This window comes from Chanos chanos, chromosome 7 (genome assembly GCF_902362185.1).
Source record: "Chanos chanos chromosome 7, fChaCha1.1, whole genome shotgun sequence".
Taxonomy (NCBI): Eukaryota; Metazoa; Chordata; class Actinopteri; order Gonorynchiformes; family Chanidae; genus Chanos; species Chanos chanos.
Genome location: NC_044501.1, coordinates 5831878 through 5852185, shown reverse-complemented (window position 1 = coordinate 5852185; position 20308 = coordinate 5831878). Strand labels below are relative to the sequence as shown.

Below are 20308 nucleotides of genomic sequence, written 5' to 3'. Positions count from 1 at the left end.
AAGGATTCTGAAATCAGATTAGATCATGTAATCTTGATCAAACCTTCAGTATGTGTTGTTCAAAACTTTTTAGTAGGATTGGGATACCTTTGATCCGAAAAATCAGCATTAACCTGATTCCAGCAGGAGGGTGGATTCAGGGTGGATTTCAGGAACAAAATGTAATAAAACTTTAAAACTGGTCAAATAATACAGCTTTTGTACCATGTAGTACATATACATTTGTTTATATTTTGCACTTGATTTGTTGAACCGTTGCAGTGATAAAGTAGACACTAGAGTATCTATTAGGCTACCTACCTAAGTCTTTCAGTGCAATAAAAAAAGTAGGGGGGGGGTCCCCAAAAATAATCCCCCAAACAGCTGTCAATATCAAATAAAAATAATATATTTATTTTGAACTGTCATTTATCACTGTATACTAATTACAAAGACACAATCATCAGAGATGAACCAATGAAAAGTAGTCTCTCACAATTGCATCCCTTATTGCACATCCAGTCTGTCCCTCATTCTTTATTTTGTTAACTATTGGACAATTAGCTTTTTGTGATTTTAAAACGTGTTCAAAATATCCACAATGTATTTGTGAATAATGTAAATTGGTTTGTTTTTATTTATTTGTCGTTGGTCAAATGAGGGGTCTGAGTGTTTAAAAGAAATGGAAAATAGAAGGGTTTGTATTGGTTTACTGTGCTGTTTTCTGTCTCTTCAAATAAAGTAATCCCACACCGGCTATTCTACCTGTTGTTCTTTACATAGCTAGGACACTACATTGTGATATGTAGTCCCATTTAGAGCACTGGTAATCCAGATTTGGTGATCTTGAAAAGTTTGTGTCTGGATCAGGGTGATCCAATCCAATGCTGCTTTGAAAAAAATGGCTCAAAAGTAAGATGGCTTACCTGATCCTGGATAGCAAAACATGGAATTTACAAATGTGGATCATTCTGATCCAGATTAAACTTTTTGAACAACTGGGCCCACCTGTGTGTCACAGTACTAATGAAACATTCGCAAGCTTAATGAGATAACATTTATTAAAGTTAAATGATTGAATCCAGATGTCTTCTGGCCTGTTGTGTTTTTTTTGTTTATGAATCTAATAAAAGTAAAATTAAAAAGTGTTACAAAACATTAAAAAACAACAAGCTGAGGACAGAGCATGTGGAACATGGTTTTTATCTGCATGGGTGACCGTCTTGCCACTAGAGGGAGTCATTTCTACAGCTTGCCCAAATAGTAAGTACAAGCCTGTCTTCATTTTTGTCAACTGAAATAGATGTTATGAGTCATATCCTGGAGCGAAATTCCCCAGTGCATCACAGGACTAATTGCATTGTAAAGTCCATTCTAGGATCATTTTTTAAACACTGTTTCACATGGTGGAGGGCACAGTGGTGCAATGGGTAGCGCTGTCGCCTCACAGCAAGAAGTTCTCAGGTTTGGTTCCCGGCCAGGCAGCCAGGGTCCTCTCTGTGTGGAGTTTGCATTTTTTCCCCTGAGTCAGCGTGTGTTTCCTCTGGGAGCTCCGGTTTCCACAGTCCAAAGACATGCAGGTTAGGTTAACTGGAGACACTAAATTGCCCCTAGGTATGAATGTGTGTGTGTCTGCCCTGCAATGGACTGGCGACCTTTCCAGAGTGTTTCACCATCTATGAGTGCTGGAATAGGCTCCAGCAACCCCATGACCCTAATTAGGATGAGCGGCTTAGATAATGAGAGAGTGAGTTTTTCATACGGTTATACAAATGTGTTTCCACATATAATAGTATGTACAACATAGACCCAGAAATATCAAATAAGATTGTGTATACAAAAAATCCAAACCAAACTTGCATACCCATTTACCTTGTGCTTTTGGTCCACATACTTAGATCTGAAAGTGTCAAAACATCTGACAAACTTTGGCTGAGTACATTCTCATAAAAGAGATGAAGAACTCCCTCAAGATGTCAAGAAAGTTAAAAACAGTGTGATGTATGGACTTTGTGGGACAATTCCTCCAAACTCCAGTCTTTAGGGCTCAGTTGGCAGGAATATTGCTTCTAAATCAGCACCAGCACACTTGATTCAACTTCCTACAAGGGAAGATTTTTGCGGGCTGTATCCACTGCTGTTAGTGCTAAAAAGAAACTGAAAGTAACCTTTACAGATAGTTGTGAGTTGGTTAGGTCTGATACATATAAAAACCAAACAGCTAAATAAACAGAAATGTTCAGTTTATCTATACTCTGTTCTCCTCTGTCTTTTATTCCTTCTACTGTAAATACAGGTGGTCCCCGACTTACGATTTTTCGACTTTACGATGGTGGAAAAGCAATATGCATTCAGTAGAAACTTTGAATTCATACTTTGAATTTTGACCTTTTCCCAGGCTAGCCATAGGCGGTACAATACTCTCTCGATGCTGGGTAGTGGCAGCGAGCTGCAGCTCCCAGTCAGCCACTCGATCATGAGGGTAAATAACCGACACTCTACAGTGTACTGTGTTGCCATCACTTCTGAGCACGTTTAAAATAGGCTAGGCTAAGCTGTGATGTTCGGTAGGTTAGATGTACTGTATTAAATGCATTTCCGACTTGATATTTTCGACTTACAATGGGTTCATCGGGACATGACCCCTTCGTAAGTTGAGGAGCACCTGTATTATTGAGCACCTGATTTATGGTACAGCCCTCGACTTCCCCTAATAATTTGATCATGATGAAAGACATTGCTGACTTAAACAAAGGCCAGGCACCCAGGTCAGGGGCAACGCATGCGTCATCCCGAATAGACTTTCTAGAAACCTGCATTGTACTCTTTGTGTGCTGTGTTCGTTTTGGCTGTCTCTTACCACAAACTATCTACGACTGCCGTCTTTCCTTAAAGTTGTGCATTCGTGAAAAAAGTTCATGTGATTTAATATGCTCATTAAGTCTTCATGGGCAATTCGATGTGATTACTGAAAGTTATTGATAGCAAGAATGGAAACGTGTTCACATGTACTTTTGTAGTTAGCTTGCTATGTCATTTGTATGAAGTTAGCCAACCAACCAATCTTTCTTCATAGTTTATCAAGTGTACTTCCAGTAGATATGTTTGGTTGTATGTATGTGTGTGAGAGTCCTGTTTCATGCTAGCATTTGAAGTTGCATGTCAGTTGCATATTTCTTTCCCAATAACGGTATGAATGTTGTATGTATGCATGTACGTACGTGTAACGTTAATTTGGAAATACTGTGCTCGCTGCTTTGATTTTGTTTATTTACAGAACCACATACACCCATTTGAATACAGTTAATTATTATCCTTTATTATCATCTGACCCACCTGGATCAATGAAACACCCACATGAGAATGCTGTTCATTGACTTCAGTTCAGCGTTCAGCACCATCATCCCTCAACAACTGACTGCTAAGCTCAGCCTGATGAGGCTCAACAGCTCCAACACTATCACACTTAGCACTGGTGTCCCTCATGGGTGTGCGCTGAGCCCACTGCTGTTCACGCTTGTCAGCACTCCCTCGTGAACTTTGTGTTTTGTCTCCCCCTGTCTGCCAGTGTTGACACTTGTAGGTTTGTTTTGGTTTTCTTTACCATGTGCAGTTTGTTTATTTTTGTCATGTGCTCCTGACTCCGCCCCTCAGTTAATACCCATTACCTTACACACCTGCTCCTTGTTCCCTGATTGCCCTCTGCCTATTTAAGTGTGCCAGTTTTTTAATAGTGTTTGTCTCATCATTTTTTGTGTTTTGTTCTTGCCAGTGCGCTGTTTGTGTTGTGTGGTTTTGTGACTCCTGATCTTTTTGACCCTGATTATCGCTTAACGGATTTTGGATTTTCTGCATGCCTGATTGTCTGTAGCTGTGACTTTTTGCCTGTCCTTGGATCTGGTTTTTGTCTGCCTGCTCCTTATTGAATCCCCCGGTAACAAACTCTGCCTGCCTTTGGATTTTGACCCTTCGTCTTCTGTGTCAAGTGTTTTTGTAATAAGTACCGTTTGCTGAGTAAACTGTCTGGTTCTGCGTTTGAGTCCCTGCCTGTGTCCTGACAGCGCTGCTGACCCATGATTGCAGCTCCAGCTCCACAATGAACAACCTAATGAAGTTTGCTGACAACACCACCATAATGGGGCTCATCAGCATCAACGATGACGTCATACAGAGAGGAGGTGCAACGGCTGGCAGGCTGGTGTAAGGTCAACAATCTGTCTCTTAACATTGATTAGACCAAAGAGACTGTTTGATAAGACCAAGAGTGATTGTTGACTTCAGAAGGTACAGGGCTGACCACTCTACACTTAGCATCAATGGTGCCACGGTGGAGCGACTAAAAAAGCACCAAGTTCCTTGGTGCTCACATTGCAGAGGACCTCTCCTGGACCACCCACATCAGCTCCCTAGCCAAGAAAAATTTGCTGATTTGGAGCCTCTGGAGGCAGGGTTATGATCTGGGGTTACTTCAACTGGTCAGGTCTAGGCTCAGCAACATTATGTGGCAATAAAATGCCACAAGTCAGCTGAGTACCTGAATGTACTGAATGACCAGGTTATCCCATCAATTGATTTTTTTCCTTCCCTGATGGCATGGGCATATTCCAGGAATGACGATGCCAAGATTCATCCGGTACAAATTGTGAAAGAGTGGTTTGGGGAGCATGAGGAATTATTTTCACTCATGAACTGGCCACCACAGAGTCCTGACCTTAACCCCAATGAAAGTCTTTGGAATGTGTCACGGCCCTCTGGGTTTTGCCCCTTTTCCCCCAGGCCATGGTTTTGTTTATCTTTTTGTGTGTTCCCTCGTAGGCATGCTGGTGGTGTGGCAGGAGGCAATCAGCCCAACTGGGTACACCAGCACGCAGTTGTACCGGAGATTAAAAGCTCTGCCCCTCCACCTCTCCCCGCCCCTCCTCTCTTTTCTTTTTGTTTGTCTGCTTTAGGTTGCCGGGGTGGACGGTGTTCATTTTGGATGCGGCTGGTTGGACCGACGTTGGTTTTAAGTTTCCTGAACTTTTTGGATGCCCTGGTGGCTCGCATCCCGTTTTCTTTGGCGTTGATTAAATGATTTGTTCAAGCCCAATCCCCTCTCTCTCTCTCTCTCTCTCTCTCTCTCTCTCTCTCTCTCTCTCTCTCTCTCTCTCTCTCTCTCTCTCTCTCTCTCTCTCTCTCTCTCTCTCTCTCTCTCTCTCTCTCTCTCTCTCTCTCTCTCTCTCTCTCTCTCTCTCTCTCCCCCCCCCCCCCCCTTACTTATTGCTGCACTCACCTTGTGGGCTGGAGAAGATTTTACGGAGTGGTTTGACTCTCCTGTCGTCGACAAGATCTTGGGCAAAAATGAATATAACTCAAAAATAAATGTGACGTTGCATAAGGCTGTTGAAACCATGCCATGGCAAAAGCGTTCAATAATCAAAGCTACAGGTGGTCCAACAATGTTAGAACGTGCAACTTTTTTTTTTTGGCCAGGCAGCGTAGACATAATTTTAAAAGACATAACTACTAGGGATATTCAGGGTAGGCTTTTTAGGACCGATACCAGCCATCAATTGAATATCACTATAATCAGCCCATAATGATCACTGATGGCACAGGGCGTTCAAATCTAATCTGTGTAACTGCTGCCAAACCTTCAATATATGCATTTCCCCACTTCACATTGGGAACATTAAAAAATGAACCTGTAAGAAATCATTGTATTAACTGGCCAAAAAATCAACGAAATTAAAACTGGAAAATAAAAAAACAAAAAAAAAACAAGACAGCATCATAATATGCATAATTACCATCACAACATCAAAACTGCTATGACAGGTATGTTAAGTTTTACCATTGTTATTTATTCTAGAAATGTAGCTCCATTCCCACATAAAACAAAATGACTACAACTGACTACCCTGCCCTTGTTGCTGTGTTAGAGAAATGTTTGAAATTTGGCTCCAATATTTTATGCCTCAGAAGTTCTTACGATGGGAAATTCAGAGACCGCCGGTCATTTATTATTTCCTGGTAATAACATGCTGACGATTGACATTTCCTTTTGATTTGGCCTAAGACCACTTAGCCCTGCTGGCTTGTGCCACCATGATAAACGTTTGCTCATTGGCATTCCATGAGTTGTTACAGGAGAATGAGGACGGTGGTTACCTCAGGAATGGAGCAGAAGCTGACCCGGAGTGCTATCTGCTTTCGCTATTTTTTGTCCTCCATAGTCCAAAGAAAACAACGGACCTCCTAGACCTGAAAAATTCGACAACACTTGAAAAAAAAAAGTCATCCATGTAAGAAAAATGAGGTTGGAGCAGAGTCTTTTGTCAGTCAAATCTTCAAGTAGGTGCTCTTTTGTAGAGGGTGTGAATATATATTCAACAAAAGAAAAGAAACAAAGGTGCACTGTTTTGAAGCAGAAAATTTTTGAAAGCCTTTAGTAGAGCATGACAGATAAGCTAAAAACAAGTGGACTCTTGCGTTGCAGCCATATTGGCCTTCTTCAGGGCTTAAAATGGTGTGAGCAGAGCCCATCTACATAGAGGCTCTCCACTTCCTATTAATGCCATTGTACTGAAATTGGCTGCAATTCACCTAGAGGGCGCTTGCAAGATGAATGGATGAATGGTCCTCAATGAATGGGAGTGAATGGAGCTAAACTGCTAAAATAATTATTTACACTGCTTCCAGACAAAAAAGCCCAAGTTTTATTTTAGTTTTTGCAAATATTGTATTGATTAAATTTCAGAATTTAAATGAAAAAATACTAATGTCCTTTCGTTTTTCTTACTGGGAAGGTGATTTTGCTGATGAAACGCCAGCATTCTGTTAATGCATGCTGATTTGTCAGTTAAGGATTTATGACTGGTTGCGACAGGACATCCTCCCTTGATGGCCCCCAGAGTCTTTGGAAGTTTTTGAAATGAAGTCGAATGAAAATCTAAAGCAGAACCATGTAGATCTGACAGCTAAATGTAGATCTGGCTAATGTAATCGTATGATAACTAGTCATGGTTGCGAATGCTGTACCAGTTGTGTTCTCATTTATTATCACTCTGTTGTTTTGTAAATTGCCCTCTGGGCTGGCACCTACTGCACGCCTGGCTGGCCTAGAAGGGGTCTCCTCTCTTTGTGGTCCTTCTCAAGATTTCTCCTATTTTTCCCTAACGTCTGGGTTTTTTGAGGAGTTTTTTCTTGCCCGCTATGAGGATCAAGTCAGGGGGTGCCACCCTGCTCTGTTTTGTTGTAATCCTGTGGGCATGTAAAGCCCTTTGAGACTGTAAACAGTGATATTGGGCTCTAAATAAACTTAAACTTGAAACTTGAAACTTGAAAGTGTCAGAATGATGAACGCTGTATAGTATCTTGCGGTGCATGATGTCACAAATACTTACAGAGAGGTATTTTACTACAATTCAAAAACCATAAAAAAATGTAAAAGTGGAACTATATCCATTGTCTCTACCCCTTATATTGAAAACCCAATGAAAACTGTCAGAAAAAAAAAAGAAAAATCCACCCCATGCACAGTACGCTTTTGGGGCTACAGCTCCGTAGGCCCCCCATTCAGTCTGGACTATCTCACGAGCGCTCCCTGTGAAACAAGAAGTTCTGACAGTGGACTGGCTCTATGTAGATGAGCTCTGGTGTGACTAACAGGAAGTGAAACAGGGTATAAATAATGCCCACAGGTAAAGGATAGGTGGAACCTACCAACAAGTCATGTGACAAACAACTGACATAAACAGAAATATGAAAAGTAAGCAAACACTCATAATGACAGATTTATCCATGTATTTATGTATTCATCCATGTGTTCATCCACGCCTCCAGCTCCTCACTCTGCCAAATGTCCCGCCCCCTGACCAATTGGGTCAAAAGAACATGTGATGTCATGCGTAATATTATTGAATATGTTCAATATCTTTTTTTTGTCTCCCAACAAAAGATAATACGAACCACGCGTGATAAAGCTCCTTGTCTGCTTTGTTATGCATCAGTTTCCAAGAAATCAGTTAATACCATTATACTGTTCATAGGAATACAAAAGTCATTGAAAAAATATCTTTTTTAAAAGATATCAGATTGCATGAAACATGCTTAAAGCTTATACGCTCGGTATGGGTTTCAGTTCTGTTTTTTCTCCCCCAGGTTAGTAACTAAAAGAAAAAGACAATAGTGATAAGGAAAATGATCATTGAAGCGACCTTGTGTTGGATTTTAAAAAGTGTTTGGTCAATATTTTTGGTTAATACATTCAAGTTTATGTATTTAGGAAGGAAACTCCTCTACAATCATTGAAATTACCAATAACATGTCGGTGCTCAGTTTGACCACTTCATTATAATATTGAACAGGAAGTTGTTTCTTTCCTCTCTCCTTTTGCTTCTCACTTCTCTTCACACAGTCTGTAGAGGAAATGGAATAGGTTCTTTAATCTGCGCTGTTAGTTCCAAAGAAGCAGGACAGAGACCAGACAGAAGGAAGTGACAGACAGGGCTGACGTCACTCTTCTGACATATTGTGAGGTCACACTCTGAGAAAAGTCCGTCAAAATAAGGCACAACGTACCGTGTTAATATGAGGGAATATTCTGTATTGACTTTTCACAGGTGTTTTTCCCCCTAACTTGAATTATGCATTGCATTGTGGGAGCAAGAACAGCCAGTGCGAAAAGTACAAGAGACAGGGCAGCCATCACACATATAGGTCGTTTAATCCTGCCAAAGTTTGGAGGTGGAGAAACCGTTTTGACACTTCTGTGGTAAAAGTTTTTTGAAAACACTGTTGCCTTTAATGCCCTGATGCACGGTTGCTTCAGAGTGACTCTCCAAAAACTGCACAGACTCATTATAACCAGCAGGATCTCTATGATTGACGACTGTGAGAGGGTTGGACTGAAATGCATCTTTTGTGACTAGACAGTATCTACAGAAATACTCACCAGACCTGAAATTTTCTGTAAATCCCCAATTATGTCAGAAAAGGGTTAACAGAAGTGTCCTTGAATAGTACAGAGGATGTACTGTAAATCTACAGAATGTTCCATTTTAGAGTTGAAGGAAATGTCCATAACCTTAAAGGAAGAGGTACTGGTAATTTTCTGCAAGGACATTATCTGTTTCTTTATGGATTTTTTTTCTTGCAGTGTGTAAAGTAGTCATAGCACAGAACACTACCACATAGATTAACCCTCCTCCCCAAAACATTTTCAGCAGCCATGAACAGATATAAAACCCAAATACCCAAATTCCCTTAATCTTATCCCATCTGTATCCAGACACATTTAAGGTCTAACTGGTCTAACCACGCAAATTAAAATAAGGCAAGTTTAATGTAAACAATCATTGAGGTAACCTTGCGTTGGATTTTTTTAAAAAATGTGTAGTCAGTATTTTTGGTTAATACATTTGACTTTATGTTTAAGAAGGAAACTCCTGTACAATCACTGAAGTTACCAATAGCATGTCAGTTCTCAGTTTGACCACTTCATTATAATATTTAGGAGGAAGTTATTTTTTTCTTCACTTCATCCTGTGGAGGAAAAGGTGTGTGTTTAAATCTGCTCTGTCAGATTCAAAGAAACAGAGAGGAGAGCAGACAGAAGGAGGTGACTGCTCATCTCATGCGGTGATGGTAAGAAACAAACATTGTTTCGTCGGATTTTGTAAGCGAATTTTGGTTTGTTTTTCAAGTTTTGCAAAGTTTTCATCTAAACAAATGCTCAAAATGTTTTTGAACTATAGTTGATTTTCTGAGGTGGGACTTTGTGTGTATTTTTTTTTTGTGTATGTGTGTGTGTGTGTGTGTGTGTACAACATGAAATGGGAAATACAAAATAGTAAATATGATTAAAATGTGGTGATGGTGATAACAAATGTGCCTTGCAGGTGTGTTTAACAATGACTCCGGGATCAGTAGGCCCATTCACAATCACTTGGGTGCTTTCTCATGTAATCTCAGGTAACACTTCAGTTCGTTTTACAATATATCATTTGTCAGAGGCCAAGTAATGAGAGGAGATAGTTTAATACAGTGTATTTACAGTGTATCAATTTTACAGTCATGTTTTTTCCACGTTCAAATACAACAGCGCTCTCGTAACAACAGAATGTTGGTGTTGGAATGTTGCAGGTGTTCTAAATTGGAATGTTCACCATGATAGAGATAAAATCTGCGCCCTTAAACACTCAACTTTGAACCTGTCCTGCAGCTACTCAGTTGACAAAGGTCACAAGGTCACCACAGCCTTCTGGTACCTCAAAGGGACGTTGGGTCAGGAGCCTGCTAATATTTTACTGAATTCGAGTTTTCAAGGACGATTGAAATATCTCGGAGACAAGGAACAAAACTGTGGTCTCAGAATCTCAGATGCGAGAGAGAATGATTCAGGCATTTTTGACTTTTTGTTCAAAACTAATGCAAATGAAGAAAGCCAGACCAGTGAATCTGGAGTCAATGTCACTGTTACAGGTGAGTTAATGACATTATTTGAATTTTCTTACCAGTAAACTTAATACTACATTTTTGTGAATGAAGAAATGGCAAAGGATGATTTTTTCTTTTCTTTTTTGTGTGTGGGCTTGTGTGTGATCTGGGTTGAATTTGCCCCTTTGAAAATTTGTTAAAATTGAACTGTTCTTTGTTGTTTAAAGTAGTCTTCAGTGGACAGAGAGATTAGTTTTGCATGTGGGAGACAAATCAGTCATTTTCTAAGAAATTGTACATTACTGCCATTTTAATGGTGCTCTGAGCAATTCAGCTTCATTGTCTATAATTCATTCTATTTTCTATATAAAGACACACTGAACTGAGTCTGTTTGGAAACTTGTCACTGACAACCTTCCTCCCCCCATAGTGTAACTGCACAGTTTAATCTCAAATAATGTGTGTGTGTGTGTTTATTGTATATGTTGTTCAGATTTTGATGTGCATGTGCTGCCTATGAAAGATGTCTTGACTGAGGGCGACTGGTTGATACTGAGCTGTGGGCGCTGTATCCCCACCAGTTTCATACCCACCTACATCTGGAAGAAAGACGGACGTCCCCACGCCACCAAACAAGGCAACAACATCCTCGAGATGGAATCCGTTAAAATGGAGGACGGGGGCAAGTACTCCTGCTCAGTGAGGGGACACGAGAGAGTGAACTCTCCTTTTGTCATCATCACAGTCAAATGTAAGGACAGTCGATGTTTTCTCATCTTTCTGTGCACTGGGAGAGTGGAAATTCAGTTCAGATTCAGTTTCAGTTGTGTAGTAAACCAGCAATCTCCCAAAAGTGAAATGCAAAGAATGGACTTTGAGCAGATCTAAACATGGGTTCCTGTCTTTGTCTGACTGGTAGTGTATAGTCAGATTTGGGAACTCCTCATTCTTTGTTAAACTAACTGTCTGCATGCAAGACAAAGATGAGGTCAGCAAGAGACACTTTAAAGGGAAGAATAAAACCTTAGGGTCAGAGCTGTTGGAATGCAGTCCATATCGTCTTTTGTAAAAGTATTTTTCCCACATTGCCTTTTCTAGCAACATTAAGAAACTGATTTGATGTTCATTACAGCTTACATCTTCCCTATATTCTTTAGGTCAGTGTTTAAGTACACTCTGTCATTACTTAGTTTAACAAATACTGAGGGATAATCACCCTGTAATACATTACATATTAGCGTAAGAATGTCACAGCATGAACTGGTGGATTTCATATATGTGAAAGGCATGATGGGTGGCTGTGCCTGTCAGTATTAACATATAAAAACAGACACGCAGCTCTAAAATATCTTCACAATCAGCATTGGAGCACTTCTATTCAAGCCTCATGCTTGGAGTGTCAAGATCATTTCAGTACCTCCTGTGATTTTTACATGGCAGCTTTGGCATGTGTTTGTGTGTGTGTGTGTGTGTGTGTGTGTTTGTTTAAACTGTGTGCCACAGTCGAGGCCACAGAATCGATGAAAACAGAGGGACAGAGTGGAGAATAACGGGGACTTTTCTCTACTTCTTCAAATACTGAGCAGCGTTCCACGCTGACAGAACAGTGGCAAATCAGACAAGAGTGTGCATGTGCCAATCTTATTTCAATTTGATAAACAGGGCGATTTCTTTTAATTAATGGACAGACAGCTTGTTTGGCACTGGCCTGTCATGACAGGTCACACAGTGTGGTAAGAAGAACACTGTAGTCACCACACACGCACACACCACTCCCAAGCAGTCGTTGCTGAATTTCGAAATTTGATAAAGATGGTAGAAGATAAGAACCAGACACACTATTTCTCAGAAACAAATTTGCGTCACGAGAAACAGGAAACATGACCAAATAAGGTGACGCGTGAGGAGGAAAACTCAGACAGGCTACGTGACACTGGCTTGTGATGGTTTTGAAAAGGGTCAGAATTGTAGATGGGAAGTGAGTTAGGGGGCTGCTTCATTGCCTCCATTATCACCATCACACCTAACAAAAGTACTGACCAGCCTCACTTCCATTTCCACCACTCATTCCTCTTTTTTCTGTAGCACTTGGGGTGGCAGTTTAGTGGTTATATGTAGCACTCTGACATGGTTTTAGCATGGTGTCAGACTAGGAGGGTCATTCCTCTGAACGCACGGTGCTCCACTTTGCTTGCAGTACGTTGTCCCTGGTTACAAACGGCTCAACTCAGGTGATTTGGATTCCTGCATTTCCAGTGTAGGCTGTAGCTCTTCCAGCCAGGACTGCATGGATGTTCTGAGCCAGGCTCAATAGCAAGGCCCCCTTAGCCCAGGTCTCACCTGATTGGTGTGTCTGCAGGAGGGGGGGAGGGGGGGGGGGGCTTGTTGGAGCAAACAGCCCTGATGTGTTCTGTCATTTACGCAAACTTGCTTCTTGATGGCGTAACTAGCCACTTCCACTCGTGGTTTACAGGTCTGCAGTGCAGTTTACTGATAATGGGGATTTACAAGATTTTGCCAGTTGAGACACTGCCTACGATTTTTTTCATGTACTGAGGTGTTGAGCAATAGTTAAAAAAAAAAACACAGTCACATATAGTACCAAACATACAGGGTCGCAGTAGGTCAGTATGACTCAAGAGTATGTTTTTTAGTTATATATATTGAGAGACTCTGTTACCTCTTGGAAACTTTTTTTTTTTCCTTTGTTTTTTCTTTGTTTGTTTGTTTGTTTGTTTGCAGCTGTTATTTGTCATCGATAAATTACTCAATTGAACATATGCTTATACACTTACACTCCTATAGGAAATGGTTGAAGAAAAGTGCTTTAATCTCTCTCTCTCTCTCTCTCTCTCTCTCTCTCTCTCTCTCTCTCTCTATCTCTCTCTCTCTCTCTCTCTCTCCCATTCTAGCAGGAAACAATATTGACTTGCAAAAGAAGTGGAAGGTATTAATGATGATTGTCACAAGTGTCTGCCTAGTTATTAATGCACTGCAGAGGTGGTAAAATTCAGATATTATGTTTAAGTCAAAGTGAAGACAAGACCCTAAAAGAATGACTGAAAATCATCCATGAAACAACAACAACAACTTTAGTCAAAGCTTTAAAGTATCAGGCTTTTAATGTACTCAAGTTTTCAAAAGTACAAAAAGAAAAAATCCTTTATGTTTGTATTGTACAACTTAATGTTCATGAAAGGTTGAAACCAACCAAACTGTTGTTAATCTTATCATTAACCTCACAAGTAGTGATATTCCCAAACATTTTCAGTAAGTTACTTCTTGGCGAAAATAAATTACACAAAAAAGAAAAAGACTTATGACTGACCGTGACAAATGAAACCAGTAGCGACAGTTACCAATGGAAATGTGTTGACATAAAAAGGACAGAATTTCTTTTCAGATATAGTCGGGTAGAAAGTGATAATTGCTCAGATTATCAATATTCAGTCCAAGCACAAATTCACCAATATTCTATCAACAGTCTCAAAGTACTTTTTCTTTATTACTTACCACCTCTGATGTACTGTCATTATTATAACAAATATGACTCCCTATAACTTATATAATGACATTTATAACACTTTCTTTTTATTCTGGTGAAATAACCTACTAGGGTCAACAATGTTATAATGCATATTGTAATTTTGTGACACAATTGGATATATTGATTTTATGTACCTTGTAACTGGATGTTATAATGCAGGAAAGCTCCAGCAATGATAACGGTGTGCAGTTCCTAGAACTATTAAAAAATATCTCATCATTCACAGTGTTGCCAGTAAAGGTTAGTGGCAGTGAAGTAATTTTCTATCTATCTATCTATCTATCTATCTATCTATCTATCTATCTATCTATCTATCTATCTATCTATCTATCTATCTATCTATCTATCTATCTGTCTGTCTGTCTGTCTTTCTATGTATGTATGTATGTATGTATGCATGCATTCATGTATGTATGTATCTATGTATGTATGTATGTATGTATGCATGTATGTATGTATGTATCTATCTATCTATCTAATATACTACAGTTTCTGCTGTGTTTATGCCTTAAATGGTAACTGTAGTTCAATTAAAATCATAAACAAAAGCCCCAGTTACAGATAATATGTCACACCTCTGTCTCTGCCTTCCTTTCCTTTGGCCAATCAGAGCCCAGTTTACCTGGTTTTCTGATCACCCTATGATCTAATTATTGCACCCGTCTTCTCTTTCTTACCCTAATGTGTCTTTTTGGATTATGTACACCCCTGTGATTTCTTATGTTCCTTGCAAAGTCATCCATTCCCCTGAGAGTAGTGAACTGTGTTCAGTCTGTGTGGTAGTGGTCTTGGTTGTCTCCTTGTTCCTGGTCAGTTTATCTGGTTCCTGCTGGTGTCCTTGCTTCACTGTTAGCATTCCTGTTCCTACTAGCATACCTGCTCCGGTTGGCCATCCTGTATTTTGACTATGCTCTGTTAACTGTCCATTAGTCTTAGTCTTGCTCTAATTAGTTGGATTGCTATGTATTATATGTTGCCTGTCCTGAGATTTGCATCTTACATAATGTTCTGAATTGAAATAAAGCCTGTTCTTACATATGCACCCAGTATCTCTCCATAATAGTGACACAATATAATCCCTTGCCACAGTGGTAGGCAAGAGTAATTTGTAAAATAATGAAAGTATAGAAAGGTTCCAATACACAATATTAAGTCAACATCTAGCTACAAAAAATAATACGTCATTTTTGTTTTTGCAGAAGGTAAAAGCTCAGCTGGATGAGGTGTTAAATACGCTGGAGAGGAAATTTGATAAATCCAGTGAATCTGAATCAGAAAATTTGGCATCACAGGCGAGCACAGTTCTGAACATTTCTGAGACACTGGTCTCTTTACTGGTGAAACCAACAAACACAGAAGAGATCCTCAACTTTACCTCCAACACCACTGGTACATAATGTCTTTACCCTGACATCACACACACAGTCCTCTCTATCAGATATGTTTACCTATGCATGGATGGGCACCTCCATGTCAAATACATTCAAAACAGATCAGTGTTCACTTCTGACAGGACTGCTACTGTAGTCCAGGTGTGCTCAGTTCCTGTCTCTGAGGGTAAAAGTCCAACGACTCTGGTCTTTGACTGTCTGAGAACTACACTCACTTTTATACTAGGAGAAATCTGTATCTAATTAAGAGTTAAGAGTAAAAAGGAGCAGAACTCTGGTCCTCCAGCACTGGACTTCCAAACCCCTGTTTTAGACCAACCTATCTACATGGTGCAAGACAACAAAAGCCTAACTGTGTATCTGTAGCTTAATAATTTCTAATTAGTTAAGAATGCCGGCAATGGACTCAAATGTCTCCAGATGTGTTTTAACAGAAACATTGTGGTACTCTTCATGGAGAGAAGAGTAGTAGTTATATGTGCATACCCTTCATGTCGTCTGATTGATGTGATGTGGAACTGTCTGTTTAAATTCATGTTGTCTGTCTGTCAGAGGTCAAAGTCTACACTGTTGGACCAAACGCCACTTTAGAAAGCATCACTCGACTGAATAATACTGCCGCTTTCCTGGATATCGACATCATCAGTATCGCCAAGAACAACAAGGGTAAGTTTAAAATCTCAACTCAAAATAACAGTCCGTGTTATGCAGAAATTATGATGGTTGGCCTTGATGTGTGTTTGTTAAGTTTGACTAAATGTTAAGGACTCAACATTAAACACACTGAATAACAGAACGTACTGTGGTGATAAATTTTTGGTAGTTTGGATTTAAAATATTATTCATCTGAAACTCAGGACATGCATCTGTGGCCTTCATGACGTATGACAACATGTCAGAAATACTGAAGCCCACCTTCTTCCCCTCAAAGAAAGACACAGTCAACACTATGATGTCCACAGTAGTCTCAGCCTTCCTGCCCAAAACCACCAACAAAACGCTTACCAATCCAGTTAACTTCACCCTGAAACACATCAGAGTAAGCATTTAAACTTCTTAAACAGATATAGGGAAGGAAATAGCTGGATCATGACATGAATACAGCATTATGTATGATAAATGAGAAAATAAATAAATACTTCATATTAGCAATAATAACATATGCCACAATAAGCATAATTACAAATCAATAAAAAACATGTGATATACATGTGAATGTAAATTTAGACAAGTGAGAAGGAGGCACGTGTGGGGTAAGACAGAAACACACAAGCATTCATTTCACTTTATTGGATTTCACACTTAAAGTTTACACATGTTCCACCTCCATTAACCAGGAGATGGATCCTACAGGAACACTTTACTGTGTCTACTGGGACAAAACTGAATGGAGCACAAATGGCTGTGTGAGAATCAGTGAGAAAAATTCCAATGATACAATCTGTTCCTGCACACACTTGTCTACCTTTGCTCTCCTCATGCAAACTGAAAAATTACCTGAGGTAAGGGATCACAGGTACTTTATCATGTAGATAAAAGTAAAATATAGTACAGAATGAGAAAGTAATGGCAATTGAATATACATGTTACTTTGTGTCATGATTAATGTGTGGAGTGATGTAGTACCACGGCCTTTTTATGTGAGAAAGTGTCATGACTTAGTTGCAATGTCATGCTCTGTCCATTAGTGGCCGCTATTTTCCCCACCTTGGTTCTAATTTTTACTTTCATCAAGATTTCATGGATTTATCTCATTCATAAAAGCGACCAACACCATCATATTTCTAAAGTCACGTTATAGCTTATGTGATATTTCATATGGACTGGCAGATATATAGTTTAAGATGATTTTTCATTGTTTTTATTATGTTAGTATGTATGTTTCCTTATGAGATCTGTTTGTGTGTTTATGTGATATTTCATTGGATTATTAGATCAGCATTTTATGATATAAATTTAAAATCTGGTTTTTTTAATTTATTTTAATAAAAAATACTTTTTATTAAATTTTATTACCAAGAACACGGAGCAGCTGAGTAGGAAAACATCATCCTGATGTTTCATAGTCACACTTTACCCTTTGTCACATGGATGTCTTGGACAGGCAGAGAATTCCCTTTTCTTTAGAGGCCTGAATAGAACCTTTAAGTAAACCCAACAGAGGGTGTTTGGGATGAAATAGAACAGATCCTTTTCAGTGTGAATGTGGAGTCCATTACAGCAGCATGGGCCATTATTCTATTGAAACCTTTCTAGCAACTTGTAGCATCAAAGGTCTGAAGAGTTGAGATTGTTCTGGAAGCAAAAGCTCATCTGACACAGTTCAACATCAACCACTTGTTGTTTTTCAGTGGAGTCATCGCTTGGAGCTGCTGAACACGATTGCTGTCACAGTAGGGCTGACATTGCTGTCCTTGGCTGTTTTGACCCTCGTCCTGTTTCGTAAGAACTCGAGAGTGAGCAGCGTACTTCGACTGAACCTCTGCATCTGTCTGCTGCTAGCACACCTCCTCTTCCTGCTTACTCAACGTTTTCTGGCTCACAGCAATTACAAGGTGTTGTTAATGGCATATCACCCACCATCAGGTCACTTATATTAGTGAAATAGTAACAGTGATGTACTTGAACAATAGCATGATAATAAGTTACTTTATCAAAATCATGAGGATGCGGCTGCTAATGATGTTGATAGGGATGATGAACATTATGATGATGATGATGAGAACTAACATATTTCCTTCTCTAACATCTTGCCTTCTGCTCAGAGACTGTGTTCTGCATTTGCGGGAATATTGCACTTCCTTCTTCTCTCTGCATTTGTGTGGATGTTCCTTGAGGCCATAACACTGTTCATCTCAGTGAGGAACCTATCAAAGATCAGATCCAGGTGGAGGGAGGTGCTTCACTGGAAATACCAGCTTGTGATTGGTTATGTGGTCCCCACTCTTGTGGTTGGTGTATCTGTGGCTGTTCAGCGTGACGGTTATGACAGTGAGACGTGAGTACGGACAGAGGATCTTTCCACCATCGATTAAAATCTTCAAGTGATTTTACATTTTTTCAGTTAACAAGAATATGATGGTAATTACATGTTACTGGGGATGTAGAAATCAAAATCTGTTTGACAGGAAGATGCATTCAATTTTCAAGTGCTGTGTTGGTCAGTAACAAATAATAATAAACTATTTGGTGTTATGTTTTACACTGTATGATTGGTGATGGATACTCTTCTCTTCTGTGTAGGTGCTGGATTAAGTTGGGGACGAGCTTTGTGTGGAGTTTCTTGGGTCCTGTTTGCTTCATTCTTGCAGTGTGTATCCTTTAGTGATCCTATTCTATGTTGCTCAGACAGACTTGCCTCTTATTATACTAATACAGAAATATAGAAGGTATTCATGGGAGTTCCCTAGGTCCTGAACACATTTAAAATAGGTCCTGAACAGGTTTAGAATAATGTACTTAAACCGGTTGTAGAGTCAGCAATTGAAACTATAATTTGCTCTCACCTGTGCAGGTTAATTTGATTCTCTTCATTGCCATCATCATCACTCTTCAGTGTACACTGATGCACCTGAGCGGTGATGTCTCACAGATCAAAACCAGCAGGTAACACAGAAAGACCCACAACACACGCCTTCACATAAACATCTACATTTTTCTACCACTCCATTACTAATGTCATTAATACACCTAAAAACAAACTGACACTCTTTAGGACTATGGTGTTCAAAGCACTGGCCCAGTTTTTTATACTGGGTTGCCCCTGGATACTGGGGTTCTTCACACAGTTCAGTAAGGCGCTGGAGATCATCTTCCTTCTCCTCACTTCCCAGCAGGGCACCTTCATCTTCCTGGTCCACTGTGTCCTCAGTGAAGAGGTAAAGCAGAATCAAGTTCAGAAACCTTTGAATTGTTTCTCATGCATAAGTTTCCAGATGCACTGCAACCTGCATCAGTGAACTCTGGCCATGATATCTGTCTCAAACTGTTTCTCTTTGACTCCCCCCCTTCTTTTTATGTTTATTTCCAGGTCAGAAAGCAGTACAAAAAGTTGTGGTACATCCTCTGTCCTCACCATGAGACCAAGGAACAGATGACAGAGGTGAGTGACATTAAGTAACACCAGTCAGATTGCAGTATCACATTTTCTGACATGAGTGAGATGTAGTGTGTCTTGGTTTAAGACATGACTTGTACTTGGACTTGAAATAAAAGACTTAGGGAAGTCTTGACTTCTGCTATTTTTTTCCTTTTATTTGTTTTTGCTCCACCAATTCACTGTACAGCAATTAAACACAATAAAATATGGAATGAAGTTATGCCAGTTGGGTCCTTTTAGCACATCTTATCAGTGTTAATGTTAAGGTTGTGTTTAAAAATCAAAGTATGAATAAAATAACTGTTCCTATTACTTCCTATTACTCTGTGACCATTAATTTGGCCACTGTGTGTGTGTGTGTGTGTGTGTTGTGTGTGTTCTGCAGACCATGAGGACTGTCCAGAGTAACATTTACACCACCGACGCAGATCTCAGTGTGGACTTGGATAAAAAGGATTAAGAGGAAGGGGTGGGGGGTCTACAAGCAGTATATATTTAAGAGAACTATACATGGCCCAGAGTAGCCTGACAGTACTGTACTAATTAGAGCTGTGTGACTCAGATCTTCACAAAAAAAAAAAAAAAAAAAAAAAAAAAAAAAAAAAATATATATATATATATATATATATATATATATATATATATGTCTTTTTCAGAACATGGGGACACACAGTAGCATTTACAGCACTGATGCTGTCTCAAGTGTTGACTCAGATAAAATGGATTAGTAGGGAGGGGAGAGGAGAACTCAGTCCCCATAAAGAGGACATGATGAATTAAAGGCATGGAAGTGGTTAAGAAACCATTAAAATAAAAAAAAGAGTGATTTACGACACCTAATTAAAAGCAATGTCTAATGTGTTATAAAGTTCA

General features: G+C 39.5%; 1 protein-coding gene across 1 annotated transcript; it reads left to right on the top strand.

The window, feature by feature from the left end:
• Positions 1 to 3336: 3336 nt before the first annotated feature.
• On the top strand, positions 3337 to 19895 carry LOC115815904 (adhesion G protein-coupled receptor E3-like). Its single transcript, XM_030778873.1, has 15 exons — positions 3337 to 3467; positions 3752 to 3846; positions 4041 to 4179; positions 10184 to 10443; positions 10892 to 11097; positions 15145 to 15334; positions 15889 to 16002; positions 16194 to 16375; positions 17688 to 17896; positions 18104 to 18334; positions 18580 to 18646; positions 18851 to 18942; positions 19052 to 19229; positions 19367 to 19438; positions 19821 to 19895. Exons 1-15 carry the CDS (start codon positions 3337 to 3339, stop codon positions 19893 to 19895), a joined length of 2241 nt encoding a protein of 746 aa, XP_030634733.1.
• The last annotated feature ends 413 nt before the right edge of the window (positions 19896 to 20308 follow it).